This window comes from Geotrypetes seraphini, chromosome 3, assembly GCF_902459505.1.
Source record: "Geotrypetes seraphini chromosome 3, aGeoSer1.1, whole genome shotgun sequence".
NCBI lineage: Eukaryota > Metazoa > Chordata > Amphibia > Gymnophiona > Dermophiidae > Geotrypetes > Geotrypetes seraphini.
In genome coordinates, this window is record NC_047086.1 from 87,244,171 (window position 1) to 87,259,671 (window position 15,501).

At 41.7% G+C, this 15,501-nt stretch overlaps 1 protein-coding gene across 4 annotated transcripts in view; it reads right to left on the minus strand.

The window, feature by feature from the left end:
* The window catches only part of KIDINS220 (kinase D interacting substrate 220), a 306,588-nt gene that overhangs the window by 142,034 nt on the left and 149,053 nt on the right, over window positions 1-15,501 (minus strand). For all 4 annotated transcript variants that reach the window (XM_033937373.1, XM_033937372.1, XM_033937370.1 and 1 more), the window contains exon 15: window positions 14,154-14,319. In XM_033937373.1, coding sequence (XP_033793264.1) covers window positions 14,154-14,319 — 166 coding nt within the window. The remainder of the gene's footprint in view (window positions 1-14,153; window positions 14,320-15,501) is intronic.

The window sequence follows — 15,501 nt, forward strand, 5'->3', positions numbered from 1 at the left end:
GAGACGCACATTAATGTTCATTCGCTAACAGTAGCACGTGATTAGTTATAGCAAAGCTTGAGGAATGGTTCAAAGTTTAGCAGCTAAGATTTAATGCTAAGAAAAGCAAGGTTATGCATTTAGACTGCAAAAACCCAAGCGAATGGTACAGTTTAGAGAAAAAGGACTTTTGAGCACGAAAGCGGAGCCGGCCTTAGGTGTGATAGCATGCGATTATCTTAAGGTAGCCAAACAGGTTGAAAAGGCAATGGCAAAAGCTAGAAAGATGATCGGGTGCATAGGGAGAGGAATGGCCAGTAGGAAAAAGGAGGTATTGAAGACTGTGTATAAGACTCTGGAGAGACTCTCTTAGAATATTGTGAATGCATGGAATTACCTCCTGGTGGAGGAGGTGGAGACGGAGAATGTATCTGAATTCAAGACAGCTTGGGACAAGCACATTGGATTTCTAATGGAGGAGTGGCCTACTGGCTAGAGACTCGGCAATCCTCCATTGCTCCATATACATAAGATAGATTGTGAGCCCGCCAGGATAGTAAGGGAAAAAATGCTTGAATATCTGAATGTAAATCACTTAGAATCTGCATTGATAGAAGTATCTAAGGGAGGATTAGGTACGTACCTTGATAATCTTCTTTTTAGTAAATAGGCACATCATTCTTGTGACCTTCAGATCGTGAGATCTGGTATAGAAAGCCTCATTTACAGTTTTCTGTTCCACTTCCCATCACTATGGGCTGACTTGTAATTCCTCAGTTTGTATCAAAGCAAATGGTCAGCCCTAGAGAAGAAAACATAGCAGGGAGGGGTTCGGGTTGTCTCCCCGAGAAACAACATGACACCGGGCTACATGACAACCAAACTTCCTTCATATGTGTCGAACAAGTCCCTTCGCTCCCAGAATGAAATATGCCTGACTATGGCCATGTCCTTCAACTGCAAACCATCAAACGACGTTCCAATGCCCACTTCATACTGAGCCAATGGAATCAAGTGCCCCCACAGATTAGATCCCCTGAAGGACTCCTCAACTTTAGGAAAGCAATAAAACATACCTGTTCATCTAACTCCCCTGCCCACAGCCAATAGATTAAAAATAAATGTATATTAATACAAGATCTTTGGTATGTTTACATTAGGATAAAAACTTATATTGAAAAATCTTGCACTGTAATTATGACAAATTTAACCTGTAAACTGTATATTATGAATCTTGGTATTAGAACCCTAGTATGTGTTGAGTTAGGATAAAAACTTGACTGTAACAATGGCAAATTGTAACCTGTTAAGTATATATTGTGTATGTTGACTTGAAACCCATCCTGAGCTCTTTGGGGAGGGTGGGATAGAAAATGAATTAAATAAATAAACCACTTATAACACATAATGAGGTGGAATGAACCAGCAATCTGCACTAACAGCTAGAGTTCTGAAAGATACCGGCATGTTCTCTTCAAAAAAGAAGAAGTCTCCCCTATCCTTAACCTTGCTGGACAGAGGAAAGAAGCAAGATATCCTGTGATACTGACATGTCTGAGATAGCAAGCAGGCTAATGAACATCTGACAGGATGGGCTTCAAGAATGATGTGCCTATTTATAAGAGATAAGATTATCAAGGTAAGTACCTAATCTTTCCTTCTAGTGCAATAGGCACATCATTCTTGAACCTGTGGGACATACCAAAGTAGTGCCCAGAATCTAGGGCAAGACAGATGAGCCTGCTGAAAGTACTGAAAATCCAAATGTGGCATCCAATTGGGCCACTACATCCACTCTGTAAAACTTTGTATAAGTATGGAGGGCAGACCATGTGGCTACTCTACAAATTTCTTCATGAGAAACTGCTCTAGACTCCTCCCAGGAGGATGCTACGTTCCTAGTAGAATGTGCCTTTAAGGATACCAGAGGTCGCTTTCCGCTTCCGATAAATGCTGAAGAAATGGCCATACGAATCCATCTAGAAATGGTCGCTTTTGAAGACATTCAGCCTTGGTGGCTAGTACCCGCCAGCTCAGACAATCTGACAGTCGAAATTTATTCGTCACTTCCAGATAATGACGCAACACTCTGCAAACATCCAGCAATTTCAGAACTTTGTCACTTTTCTTGGACCTCGAGGGCGTGAAGGCAGGCAACTGTACATCCTGGCTGATGTGAAAACTTGAAACTACTTTTGACAAGAAAGAAGGGACTGTACGCAGTGATACCTCAGTCTCCAAAAATCTGAGAAAATAGGCTCTGCAGGATAAAGCCTGCAGTTCAGACACCTGTCGTGCTGATATGACCACTGCTAAATATTTGAGGAGCACTTGTATCAAGAAGTGACATGGCATTATAATAATCCCAGTTTTGCTCTCCATTCATTGTCTGGTATACTAGATTTACATCTATTGACCCCTTTCTGGTTTCAAACTCTGTGGGAAGTTTATAGACCCAACAGGGTTCTAAAATCAGAAGGTGGAATGAAATTAATATCGAAAATGGAAGGAGGAGTGAGGTATGTGGCCATGAAATCGAGAATGTTCTCAGTCGCTGGTGTGTCTCTTTGCAATATGTTGCGGGACACTTAATTTCAAGAAACTGTTAAAAACCAAGTTGGTCACTGATGCCTATAAGTAGAGGCAATACAGTTTAGGATGTGCTTGATCACTATGAAACTAGTACCTTCTGTATCAGTTGTTGAAGTCTATAAGTAGACAGTTTCATGAGCTAAATGGGAAACTAACTGCTGTGTTTTTCAAAAGTTTTACCCCCTTTCCTTTGGCTCTGCCATCTTCCTGACTGGAACGACTGAGGACCCAGGGCATGGGAGAGCACTCCGTCCAAGTGACAACGCTCCAGCTGCTGAGCCAGTTAAAAGGCTCAAAACCTAACGGCGCACAGCCATTTGGCGCACTGTCTAAGGCGCGAGTCAAAGGCGTTTGCCTCAGCGAGCGCCTTTGCGAAGCGACCAAACCTCCTCCTTCTGAGACTACATAACCATTTCACAACCCAGTCCAAATCATAGACTCCACACCCAGTCATTGCTTCACAAGCTCGTCCCAAGATATCGATTCCTGCAGAGACCAGCAAACCCTCCCTTCCACAACAAAATCTCACCCAACTGTCACTCTGATCACACATATATCCCACCAACAACCACTATCTTCCAAGATGAATCCATTACCAAAAAACAACTGGAAGACGGCAGCAAACTACATCTACCCAATACCTATTATCACACTTAATTACAGAAATCACCACTCAGCCGGGAGAATCACAGGGAAAATAAATACCAACTGCCAAACCTTTATACAACACACCATCACACCAACTTGGGGAAGAAGACCTTCTAACCCCCCCCAAGACCAAACCACACACTCACTCAAGATCACTCATCTACCCAATAACAATAACCAGTACACAAATAAGAGTACACCACAATTATGTGTGCCTACTTAAACATCACAGCCTTAGGTCCAAAGACAGAACACATAAAAGACTGGATAGAAAATGAGAATTTAGACTGCCTCTTCCTCACAGAAACCTGGCTAACATCAGACCTAGACCCCAGAACAACAGAAGTCTGCCCAAAAGGATACAAAATAACAGTGGTCTGCAGAGAAAACAAAAGAGGAGGAGGTCTAGCCATCTTAGTCAGAAAATCCCTAAAACTAAACATACAAGACAAAACATCCACTCCTTACATAGACCTACTAGCCTGTCAACTTTCAGGCACCATACTAAAAGGATCCATAAGCTCTGCTACAAAACACCAGAGAACTGGAATATAGCAAAACCTGAGTTTGAAGGCTTCATATACCAAAACTCACTAAAAACATCCTACAACCTAATCCTAGAAGATCTAAACCTTCTCCTCGAAGGCCATTCCTCCAAACAAGTAGAAAATCTACGATCTTTTCTTGATGCCTTAACATACAAGATTTTAGACCCACAAACCACTCATGAAAAAGGTCACCAAATCAATATTGCAGCCTTCATGACCCAACAGCCCTCTCTTCCAGAGATGCAAACATCAAATGGAAAATGGTCTCGATCCCTCTAGTCAGCCCACTACACATCTTCAATATCAACTGGGCCAAAAGCAAATCCAAACCAAATTCCCAAAAATTAATCTACAACTTACGTAAATACATCGACCTATCCAAATTCTGGTCTAAAACAGACAAATTAATCCAAGGATCTGACCCCAAAGACTTCATATCACAATAGAGCAGATTGATTACAGACACCCAAAATGAACTAGCCCCAATACAAACTAAAACCAGAATCAGCAGACGATCAGACAAATGGTTCGACAACGAACTACTCCTACTCAAAAGACAGTGCAAACGACTAGAAAGGAAATGGAGAAAAACTAACCAAGAACCCACAAAAACTGCATGGAGAAAACTCAACCAACAATACAAGCTACAACTAAAAGAAAAGAAAAACACACTACACCAACCTAATAGGCAAAGATACTCAAGATACCAAAAAACTATTACAAATACAGAACTCAGACACCAAACCTTACCTAGTCAATAACAACACCTTTCAGCCACCCTTCTAGCTGAACACTTTAAAAGCAAAATCACAAATGCAAGGACTAACCTCACTGGAAACCCAAATCTCCTAGAAGAGATCACAACAACCCCCCCCCAGACAAAGAATCAACTGCAGCAGATAGAACCTGGTCTCTCTTCCCCACTATAAAATGGACCAACTTCAATAAACTCTACAGAAAGTACAGTCACGCAGCCTGTGACCTAAACTACTGCCCTCCATACCTACTAAAAAACTCTAGCACTATATTCCGCGCTCTCCTCCTACAATGGACACAAACTATGCTCACGGAGGGCCTTTTCCCGCAAGACCTCAGCGAAATCATTGTCACCCCAATTCTAAAAGACCCTAAAGGAGCAACAGATCAACCAGCCAACTACCGACCCATAGCCTCAATACCACTCTATGTCAAAATAATGGAAGGCCTAGTAGCCAAACTCCTCACCAACTATCTAGAAGACCACAACATACTCCATCCTTCACAATCTGGCTTCAGAACTAAACTACAGCACTGAGACACTACTAGACTCTCTCCCTGACACATCTAGACAACACCTCAGCACAGGCAAAAAAATGCCCCTCATACAACTGGATCTCACCGCAGCTTTTGACCTGGTGGATCATAATATCCTTCTAGAAATACTAGATAAAATAGGAATCATAGACAAAGTACTCACATGGTTTCAAGGATTCCTGAAGTCCAGAACCTACAGAGTAAAGTCGAACAATGAAAAGTCAGAACCCTAGTCTAACCCCTGCGGCGTAACCCAAGGATCCCCTTTATTCCCTACATTCTTCAACCTCTACATCGCATCCTTCGGCACCTACCTGGACAAATTAGGCCTAACCTCCTACAGCTATGCAGACATCACCATTCTTCTCCCCTTTGATCAACCAAAACCCTCCATGACAGACACTCTACACAAAACACTGGAAACAATAACAACATAGATGAAAGACCACAAACTGAAACTAAACCCAGACAAAACAAAATTAATTCTCCTCGAAAACAACAAAACCCCAATCATAACAAATCTAGTTATAAACTCAACCACATTCCCCATACAGCCCACTCTAAAATTACTGGGAATGACGATAGACAAATGTTGCACCATGCAACCGCAAATCAATAAAACAATACAGAAATCATTCGCTATCATGAGAAACTTAAGGCAAGTGTGAAAATCTTAGACAGAACACAATTCCAGATCTTAGTCCAGGCTCTAGTACTGAGTCTTCTAGACTACTGCAACATTCTCTATCTCCCCTGCCCCGCATCCATGATTAAACAACTACAAACAATCCAAAACACAGCTCTACTCACTGAGGAAACACGACCATATCACCGAGGCATATCTCAACTCACACTGGCTATCAATACAAGCAAGAATACTATTCAAATTCTACTGTCTACTATTTAGGTTGGGTGACAGCCCAACCTACTTGAACAACCGCCTAATCCAAACCACCACAACCAGACAAAGGAGAACCCACACTCCATTCACGTACCCTCCAATCAGAGATGTCAAACGGAAGAAACTGTACAATGGCCTCCTAGCCACACAAGCAGCAAAACTAAACCACCAACTCTCCAATTTACTGATAACAACCTCAGATTACAATATATTCAGAAAAGAAATAAAAACCCTACTATTCAAAAAAAACATACTACCCAACAAACCACTGAAATCAACCTAAAACCAAAAGAACCATCTCCACTCTCTAATACAATCTAAGGCCACAAGAGCCACTTCAACTTTCTGCATCAACCTTCTCTATTCTCTAATTCCTCTGGAAATGGCCAGATCTCTCCTTGTGTAATCCGCCTTGACCCACAAGATAACGGCGGAATAAAAATCACTAATGTAATGTAAAGCATTTATGTTGTGATTAGACTGATTATTGAAAATGAATGGAACTTGTTATTTTAAGCTATTAAGATGTAATTATGAATGTCTAATTTTATGGAAACTGTTTAGAATATAGGCAGGACACACACACGATCAAAACATCTGCAAATGCTGAAAAGTAATAGTCTCCTTCCCAACTTTCAAACCACTAATCCCCCATCAGAGCAAATTTGTATCAGTAGTGGCTCTAAAGATAAAATAAAGAGCAGTAGGGATAGAGGGCAACCTGCTTCGTTCCCCTCCCCAACCCAAATGGGTCCGATAACATTCTATTTACTAAGACATTGGACTGGGGAGATGTATACAACTTCCATACCATATCCACAAAGGGGCCCCCCATCCTGCAATGTTCTAAAAGGCAAAACAAATATTCCCAATGCACACAACCAAATGCCTTGCACGCATCCAAACTCACCAAGAGACCCCTCCGATTCCTTGAAGCTGCATACCCCAACACTGCCATAACCCTTCTCATATTCCAAAATGCTTGCCTAACTTGCACAAACCCTACCTGGTCAGTGTGAATAACCCCAGGCAACAGGGGAGCCAAGAGCTAGGCCAAAGATTTTGCCAATAGCTTCACCTCAAAGTTAATTAAGGATATTGTCCTATATGATTCCATAAGTGAGGTGTCCTTGCCAGGCTTGGGCAAAACAATAATGGTAGATAAATTAGCATGTAAAAGAAAGGACCCCCTTCTGTAGAACCCCATCCGATTAGACTTTTACTGGTAAAGAAATGTGGTCCCGTAAAAACCTTATAAAACTCAGCCAAGAGGCTATCAGGGCCTGGAGTTTTTCTCAAAGGGGCCTGCCGAATAGACTCACTAATTCCAGCGCCCGTCAAGGGAGAATGCAACCCCTGTGCCTCCTCCTCACATAGAATTGGGACATCCAGCGAGGTCACAAAGGTCTCAACCTGCTTAGGGGGAACTGCCCTACACTGGTATAAACATTCATAATACTGAGCAAACAAGGCCCCAATCTGCTAACGGTTGGTAACCACTTGATCGTCATGACGCAATGCCTTGCACACCTGAGATGGGTCAAACTTGCCAGCAAAGTACCCATATGATTCCCCAATAAAAAAAAAATCAATGTTTATAATAGCAATCCGACCGAAAAGAGCGCTCATGCACTTTAGAATTTAAAGCCATTCAAGCAACCTGCAGATTCTGTTGCACCACAGCAGTACGCATCCCTATCCACAACCGCTTGCATCTATCTACCTGTTTTTCCAGATATAAAACCTCCCTTGCATACTCCTTACCCTTACGGGCTACATATGCGATAGTCTCCCCCCAAAGGACCGCCTTGCCAGTTTCCCAAAGCAACAAAGGATCCATCACATGCTGTACATTGTCTGTGGCAAACTGTTGCCATTTAGTCTCCAACAATGCCTGAAATTGGGAGTTCCGATACAAATGAACTGGAAAGCGCCATCCTCTGCTTATATACCTTAAAACTCCCTGTAGATTTATCCAAATCAAGCCATGATCCAATAATGGCAGGCTACAGAAATGTGATTCAACAACTCTAGGAGATACCCCCTCATCCACCAGAATATAATCAATGCGAGACATAGATTGATGTGTCCGGGCCATATGAGTGAAGTCAAAATCCAACAGATGATGCACCCGACGAACATCTACCAAATTTAACAGCTTACAGAATACTGCAATCCCTTTTGCCGCCCAAGAATCCTCCAAGGAGGAGGGACCCATCCTGTCCATCTCTGGGTTCCACACTGCATTAAAGTCTCCCAGAACCACCAGAGGCAGGTGCAGATAAGGCCCAAAAGCCATCAGTACTTCTTGAAAAAACTGCATGTCAAATACATTGGGGGCACAAAGATTCAACACTAAATCAGTTCCCTGAATATTAAGGTGGGCCAAAACAAACCATCCCTGAGGGTCTTACTCCGTAGCCAAAATAGAAACCGGTAATGCCTTACAAATCAAAATTGCTACTCCTGCACTGTGAGTAGTTCCTGACATGTATACAACCTCATCAAAACCACCGATGTTGCAACTTCTGATGTTCCATGTCTGTGAGATGCATTTCCTGTATACCTGCAATATGCACTCCCTGCCTTTGCAAATCCTGCAAAATCTTAAAACGGCAAACAGGGGAATGAATTCCAGCTACATTCCAGGATCCAATTTTTCTATTCAGCCAAAATTTACCTCAGTAAAGGATCTATCAATGAAAATTACAAGTCTCTACTGAAACGGGAGCTGGTGCCCAGCCTCCACCAGCCCTCCATGTCTGCTCCACCTCAAACATACACTCAAACTCTCCATATCATCCTAAAACCCACATTCCTCCATCAAACCCCTGCAATATACTAAAGCCTCAACCCCCATCAACACCCAACATCTGCCCCTCAATTCCCCCTCCCTAAATCCCTATATCCACCCCCACCATCTGAAAAAAAAACCCCCAAAAAACTCTTGGAGAGATCGACCTAAAGCGCCTACCTCCCCCTGTTCACCACTTTATCTCGTCACTCACTCATCACCACACATACACACTTCACATACAATCCATGTACATAAACCTACAACAACCCTCCTGCACCACCCTTGCAGAAAACTCCCATACAGGAAGAAACTCCACCAACACAAACAGCACAATAAAAGGAAAGAGAAGAAATATGGGGCTTTTGGAAGAGAAACATCCACTGCCACACAAACCAGTGGCAAACCATGTAGGAAGCAGTCTGCAATCCCGCTCAGGGCACTGAGTCAGCTGAAAGAGTCTGAATAAAGTCCATAGCTCCCGCCAGCATGATTCACCCACAGTTTGGCATGATACAACTACGCAAATTTCACATGCTTGTCCACTAGCAGCTTATATGTTGGAGCAAAACTTTTCCATTGAGCCTGGAGCAAAGCCAAATAGGCTTGAAAACATACAATTTGCTTGTTACTATAAAGTAAGCAACTTCCCTGAGGGCAAAGCAGACAGTATGGCCTGTTAGTGTGTAAAATTAAATATCTCCTGCTCTCCGGGGTCCAATACGATGGGACTGCTCCATGTGTAAAAGGCCTAGTTTGTTTGCTCAATTGTAATTCCTTAGGGATGCAGGTTTCAAAAAAAAAAAAAAACCCTGCAGTTCATTGGCAACCACAGACTCCAGAATGTCTATCAGGAGTAGGTTATTCCTTCATGACCTGTTTTCTAGGTTGTCAACTCTCTGTTCCAAAGCCACGATGCGATTTTCCAATTGATCTTGCATATTAGCATGGTCCCGCTCCTGATCCTCCAGGTCGCTAGTGTGCTGCTGATATTCCATGCATTCGAGCGCCATAGAATCCAAGTGCACATGTGCTTCCTCCACTTGATCTGATATACGCTGCAATTTTGACTCCAATGCAGACTCCACAGTCGTTTTAACTTCAGCAATTATCTCAGTGGACCATGCTGAGCTCACCATCGGGCTCTCGGTGCAGCAGTCTCTGCCATCTTTGCTGCAACCCCACGTAGATGATTGCGGTCTTTCTTTTGCAAACAAGTAGAGTCGTTCGCCTCTTGAGAGAGCGTCCAAAGCCGACTAGACATTGATCCCTTCTGTTCACACTCACTCGGATGGGAAAAGGATCGTGAGTTGCCGACCTGTTTGCAAGATATTAAGCAAAACCAAGGGAAAATGACGGAGCTCAGCTTTTCAGCATCTGCTCATGATCATGGCACCACGTGATCCACACACACACTGTTCTTAATGTGGCCATGCATCATTCCTGAATCTGCTACAGGAGAAATGTAGGAGTGTGCCACGTTCTTAAGTATGAATCGTACTTAAGTTGGGCGTCTGTACCTCAGGGACTGCCTGTTGTCTGTACCATTTTGCCCAGCACCCATATCAGGCTCATTGATTTATAATTTTCTGCATCACCTCTGGAGCCCTTTTTAAAAACTGGTGCTACATATGTTCAATTTTAAAAGATAAATGACTAATAATAGATATGAAATTTCTTTTTTTTTGTTGTTCTATAGGCACTCTGGGATGTATACCATCCAGTCCAGATGATTTGCTACTCTTTAGTTTGTCAGATTGTCCTATTACATTTTCCAGGTTTAGAGAGATTGGTTTTCAAATTTATTTATTTTTTTTTTGACTCACCACCACTAAATATCATGTTTGGCGTCCAATGTAACTCCTGAACCCATGGAGACTGACATTTCTAAAAGCTGATGTCAATAGAACAGTCTTATCACTAAAAAGCTTTTCTCTTTACTTTTCTCTGCCACGAATCCCCTTCTTTGACATCTTAACAGAATATAAAGGGACAGGGATCAAGGCTGGGTTCCAGGTACTCATGAGTGGGCATCCTAATGCACATGGTCCTGTTGCACTAGAACACATCTTGAAGCCTCTAATGGTCTTCTTTGGAAGATTCTGGAAAATAGCCACAGTGAAATCAAACAACTTGATAATGACAAAAATTCACCAGCAAGAAGTTCAAGGCTGAATGATGGCCTAAATATAGCCGATATGAAAAATAAACAAACCTTACAATTGAGTGAAAAACTTGACTAAAACTACCGAGTAGATGTGAAAGACCACATGACGGTGATAAGATTTACAAACTTTCAAGTAAAAATAACCTTTGAGGTGCTACAGAAACTTTGATTGAAAATAGTTCAATTAACTCCATGGTTAAGATTAGACTGAAGACATCCTGTATAACAGCAGCAGATAGACACATCGAAAATGCACAGCAAAACTGCCCAAATACTTCTAAAAAACATTGCTGAGTTAATGGACTATTATTGTAATCTATTTTTGTATTTTTATGATTTTGTTGTAAAGTAAATAAATCTTTTTCAGGACATCTTATCCACAGTCTGTTTTTGCTTTACTGTTTCCTATGCCAGGGTCTGTCAGTGACCTCAGCCAAAGTATTGCTTGTCCTTTCGAATGTGTCTATTTGGTACAAAGAACAGTGACATGACCCATTTATATGGCATGGTCAACCTATTTGTCTTCAGAGAAAATTAACATTATATTGAGATTATTCCTTTAGCTATGTGTCAAAATTAAATAACATTATATTAACTGAAAGAAAAAGAATTGCAGTATAAAATCCTGCATCTCTTACAACAGCAATAATAGTTATTTGGCATTCATCTAGCAGCTCTCAGAATGCAAAATTGAGCAAAAATTAGCTCAAAGAACTGGACCAACAGAAATGGTTATGCATAAACACCACAGATGCGTGCTTGTCTTTTAACACACGCTGCTAATATGTGTAAGTGACAAAACAACAAAGAACATTTAGGATGGGTCCCTGCAATGCTACTGGGAGGACATGATGCTTGGGCTGCCCTACTGGTCTGCTGGGAGTACACATCTGCTGCTGCAGCCCCTACTAGATAGAAAAGGATTCCAGAATGACCTGCTTCTTAAGTCTGGTATAAGCTTTTCTAAGCATATGGATTTTAGAAAACAGTTAAAAATCTACTTATATGAAATTTTTTTTATAATTGACAATGCATACTCTATTTTTTATAATTCGCTGCCTGATGTCCAGCTTTGTTAATTAATTGTTAACTGCAAAGATCCACATAGTTTTGTGGTATATAAATGCAATGTTATGTTATTGGCTGGTAGGAAGGAGAGGTGGCTTTGGAAAAAAGAAGCTAGGGTCATGCACTTGGGCTGCAAAAATCCAAGAAAACAGTATAGTATAGGAGGCAAAGTACTTCTGCGTACAAAAGAAGAACAGAACTTGGGGGTAATTATGTCTGATGATCTTAAGGTGGCAAAACAGGTAGAAAAGGCAACGGTCAAAAACAGGAGGATGCTCAAGTGCATAAGGAGGGGGAATGGCCAGTAAGAAAAAAATGGTTATAGTGCCACTGTATAAGTCTCTGGTGAGGCCCATTTGGAATACTGTGTGCAACTCTGAAGATTACACCTTCAAAAAATATATAAATAGGAGGGAGTCGGTCCAGAGCGCCACTACAAAACTAGTTAGCGGTCTTTGTCATAAAGTGTATGGGGACAGACTTATAGATCTCAAAAAGTACAACTCTGGAAAAAAAAAGATGGGAGAGAAGATATGATAGAGATGTTTACATTTCTCTGTGGCATTAATTTATAGGAGGTGAGTCTCTTTCAAATGAAGTAAAACTCTAGAATGAGAGAGCTTATGAGGTGATAAACTCAGGAAAAATACAGTGATACTTTGGAATCCAAACTTAATCGTTCCAGAACCCCGTTCGAGTTCCAAAGCGTTTGAGTTCTAAGACAATTTTTCCCATTGAAAATAATATAAACTGGATTAATCCGTTTCTGGGTCCCACAAACTCAATTTTTAACAGGAAATACACTGGATTTTAAGGTAAAATATAAACAAATATTTCACAGCAGCATTCTAATTCTGGGGCACAAACAAGGGTGTTCGGATTCCAAAGCAGAGTTCAGATTCTGGGGCAAAATTTGCTTAAATTTTTAGTTCGGATTCCAAATTGTTCGAGTACTGGGGCATTTGGATTCCAACGTATCACTGTATAAGGAAATACTTTTTTACAGAAAGGGTGGAAGATGTATGGAATAGTCTCCCAGAACAGGTGATGGAGACAAAGACTGTGTCTGAATTCATGAAAGCATGGGACAGATATGTGGGATCTCTTAAGACAGGGGTGTCCAATGTCGGTCCTCGAGGGCCGCAATCCAGTTGGGTTTTCAGGATTTCCCCAATGAATATGCATTGAAAGCAGTGCATGCAAATAGATCTCATGCATATTCATTGGGGAAATACTGAAAACCCGACTGCGGCCCTCGAGGACCAACATTGGACAACCCTGTCTTAAGAGAAAGGAGGAGATAATGGATGCTGCAGATAGGCAGACTGGATGGGCCATTTGGCCTTTATCTGCCATCATGTTTGTTTCTAGAATAGTTAAGGGGAGAGTGTGGTGCTGTGGTTAAAGCTCCAGCCTCAGCATCCTAAGATTGTAGATTCAAACCCACACTGCTCCTTGTGACCCTAGGCAAGTCAATTAATCTCCCCATTGCCGTAGGTACATTAGATAGATCTTCAGCCTGCCGGGATAGACAGGGACAAATGCTTGAGTACCTTAATAAATTCATGGGAGAACAGTATAGAAAATTGAATAAATAAATAAAATTGAAATAAAGTTCTGAGGATGCTAAAGAGGAGAGGCAGAAGTAGAGGGAGGAAAGTAAACAAACCTAAAACAGCAAATGTACCCTTCCTTCTACCCCAGAGGTGTCAAAGTCCCTCCTTGAGGGCCACAATCCAGTCGGGTTTTTAGGATTTCCTCAATGAATATGCATAAGATCTATTTGCATGCACTGCTTTCATGGTATGCTATTCATTGGGGGAAATCCTGAAAACCCGACTGGATTGCAGCCCTCGAGGAGGGACTTTGACACTCCTGCTCTACCCAAAAAGGGAGAATAAGCTTTAAAAAAAAAAAAAAATAAATAAATAAAGTTTTTAAAAGGATTGCTCATGATTTTCCACTGCCTAACAAGCACTTTTAAACTTCTTTTGCATCTGTACAGGTATGTGGGATCTCTTAAGAGAAAGGAGGAAATAGTGGATGCTGAGGATAGGTAGACTGGATGGGCCATGTGGCCTTTATCTGCCGTCATATTTCTAAGCTCTGCCAAAAAAACAAAAGACTGAAAAACAATTTACAGTATAACAGGGTAACTCTTACCTGACAGGTAAAGCTTTTGTGGTTTGTTCCGGAAGTTCTGGTGGGTTAACAAACATCAATTTTAAGAGGAGTTCCAAATACCCAATATGTCTGGCTAGCCTTGTACTCAGCACCCAGGCCCAGTTCCAGTTTTCTCCTTCTCGCCTGCCTCCAAAGTAAACTGAAACTATAATAAAAGATAACTTGATTATATAAATAGCTGAATTCATAGAGAATGTGAGATGTGAAAAAATAACTTTAGTAACAAACATATTCTTGTGAAAACCTTTAAAACTAGGCAAAGGGGTCATATATCCTTCAAAAAGCATCATTTATTCTGTGATGCCAAACCTTTAAATGATGCTTTTCATGAAATTGTTACTACTGTGTTTCCCCGAAAATAAGACCTACCCTGAAAATAAGCCCTAGCATAATTTTTGGGGTAGGACCTAATATAAGCTCTATCCAAAAAATATGCCCAGTTAAGATCCCTCCCTCTCATCCCTTTGTGCACTGGAACCCCACCGATCACCTTACATACCTCTGAAGCCTCAAAACCAGTGGCAGCGTTCTGAACGGGCTGCTTCGCAAGTTCGTGGCCTTCTCCCCCAGAGCCTTCCCTCTGCCACTTCATCAGTGACGTGGCAGAGGTAAGGCCCCAGCTGCAAAGGCCACAAAATCACAGAGCAGCCCGTTCAGAGCACTGCCACCGCTGCAGTTTTGGAAGCTTCAGATGTTTGTCAGGGGTGCAATACCAATAAACTTGAAACCAACCTGAGGAGTGAGGAGAAAGCAGGAAGGAAGATTGGGCCCATGGGGAGGAAGGTGGGTGGGAAAGAGGGAGACATACTACACAGGAATGAAAAATTAGAGAGAGAGACACTCTACACATGAAGGGAAGGTAGAGGCAGAGAAAGAAACATATTGAAAGTAAAAGGAGAGGCCAAGGGAGAAATGCAGCTGCATACAAAGGGGAGACATGCTGCACAGGAAAGGAAAGGGAGACAGATACAGCTCAGGAAGGGAGAGGCCTTGGAAGAGACATGCTGCATACAAAGGGAAGGAAAAGGGAGAGAGATACCGTGTTTCCCTGAAAATAAGACATTCCCCGAAATAAGCCCTAGTGTCTTATTTTCGGGGAAACACGGTATGTAGTGTAATTTCTCAATATCATAAAATTCTGGTGTGTGTAAAATGTATGCTTAGAGAGTCTGGCTTCTCTTCTCAACTATCATCACTTTTCTTTGAGGCTGATCTGATAAAAGTATGTTGAGGTTTATGCAAAATTTTGTCTGCTTCCTTGGGCATTATGTGAAAATGAGTTTGGTGTATGAGCTGTGTGCAAATACTTGATCTGAAATCAACACAC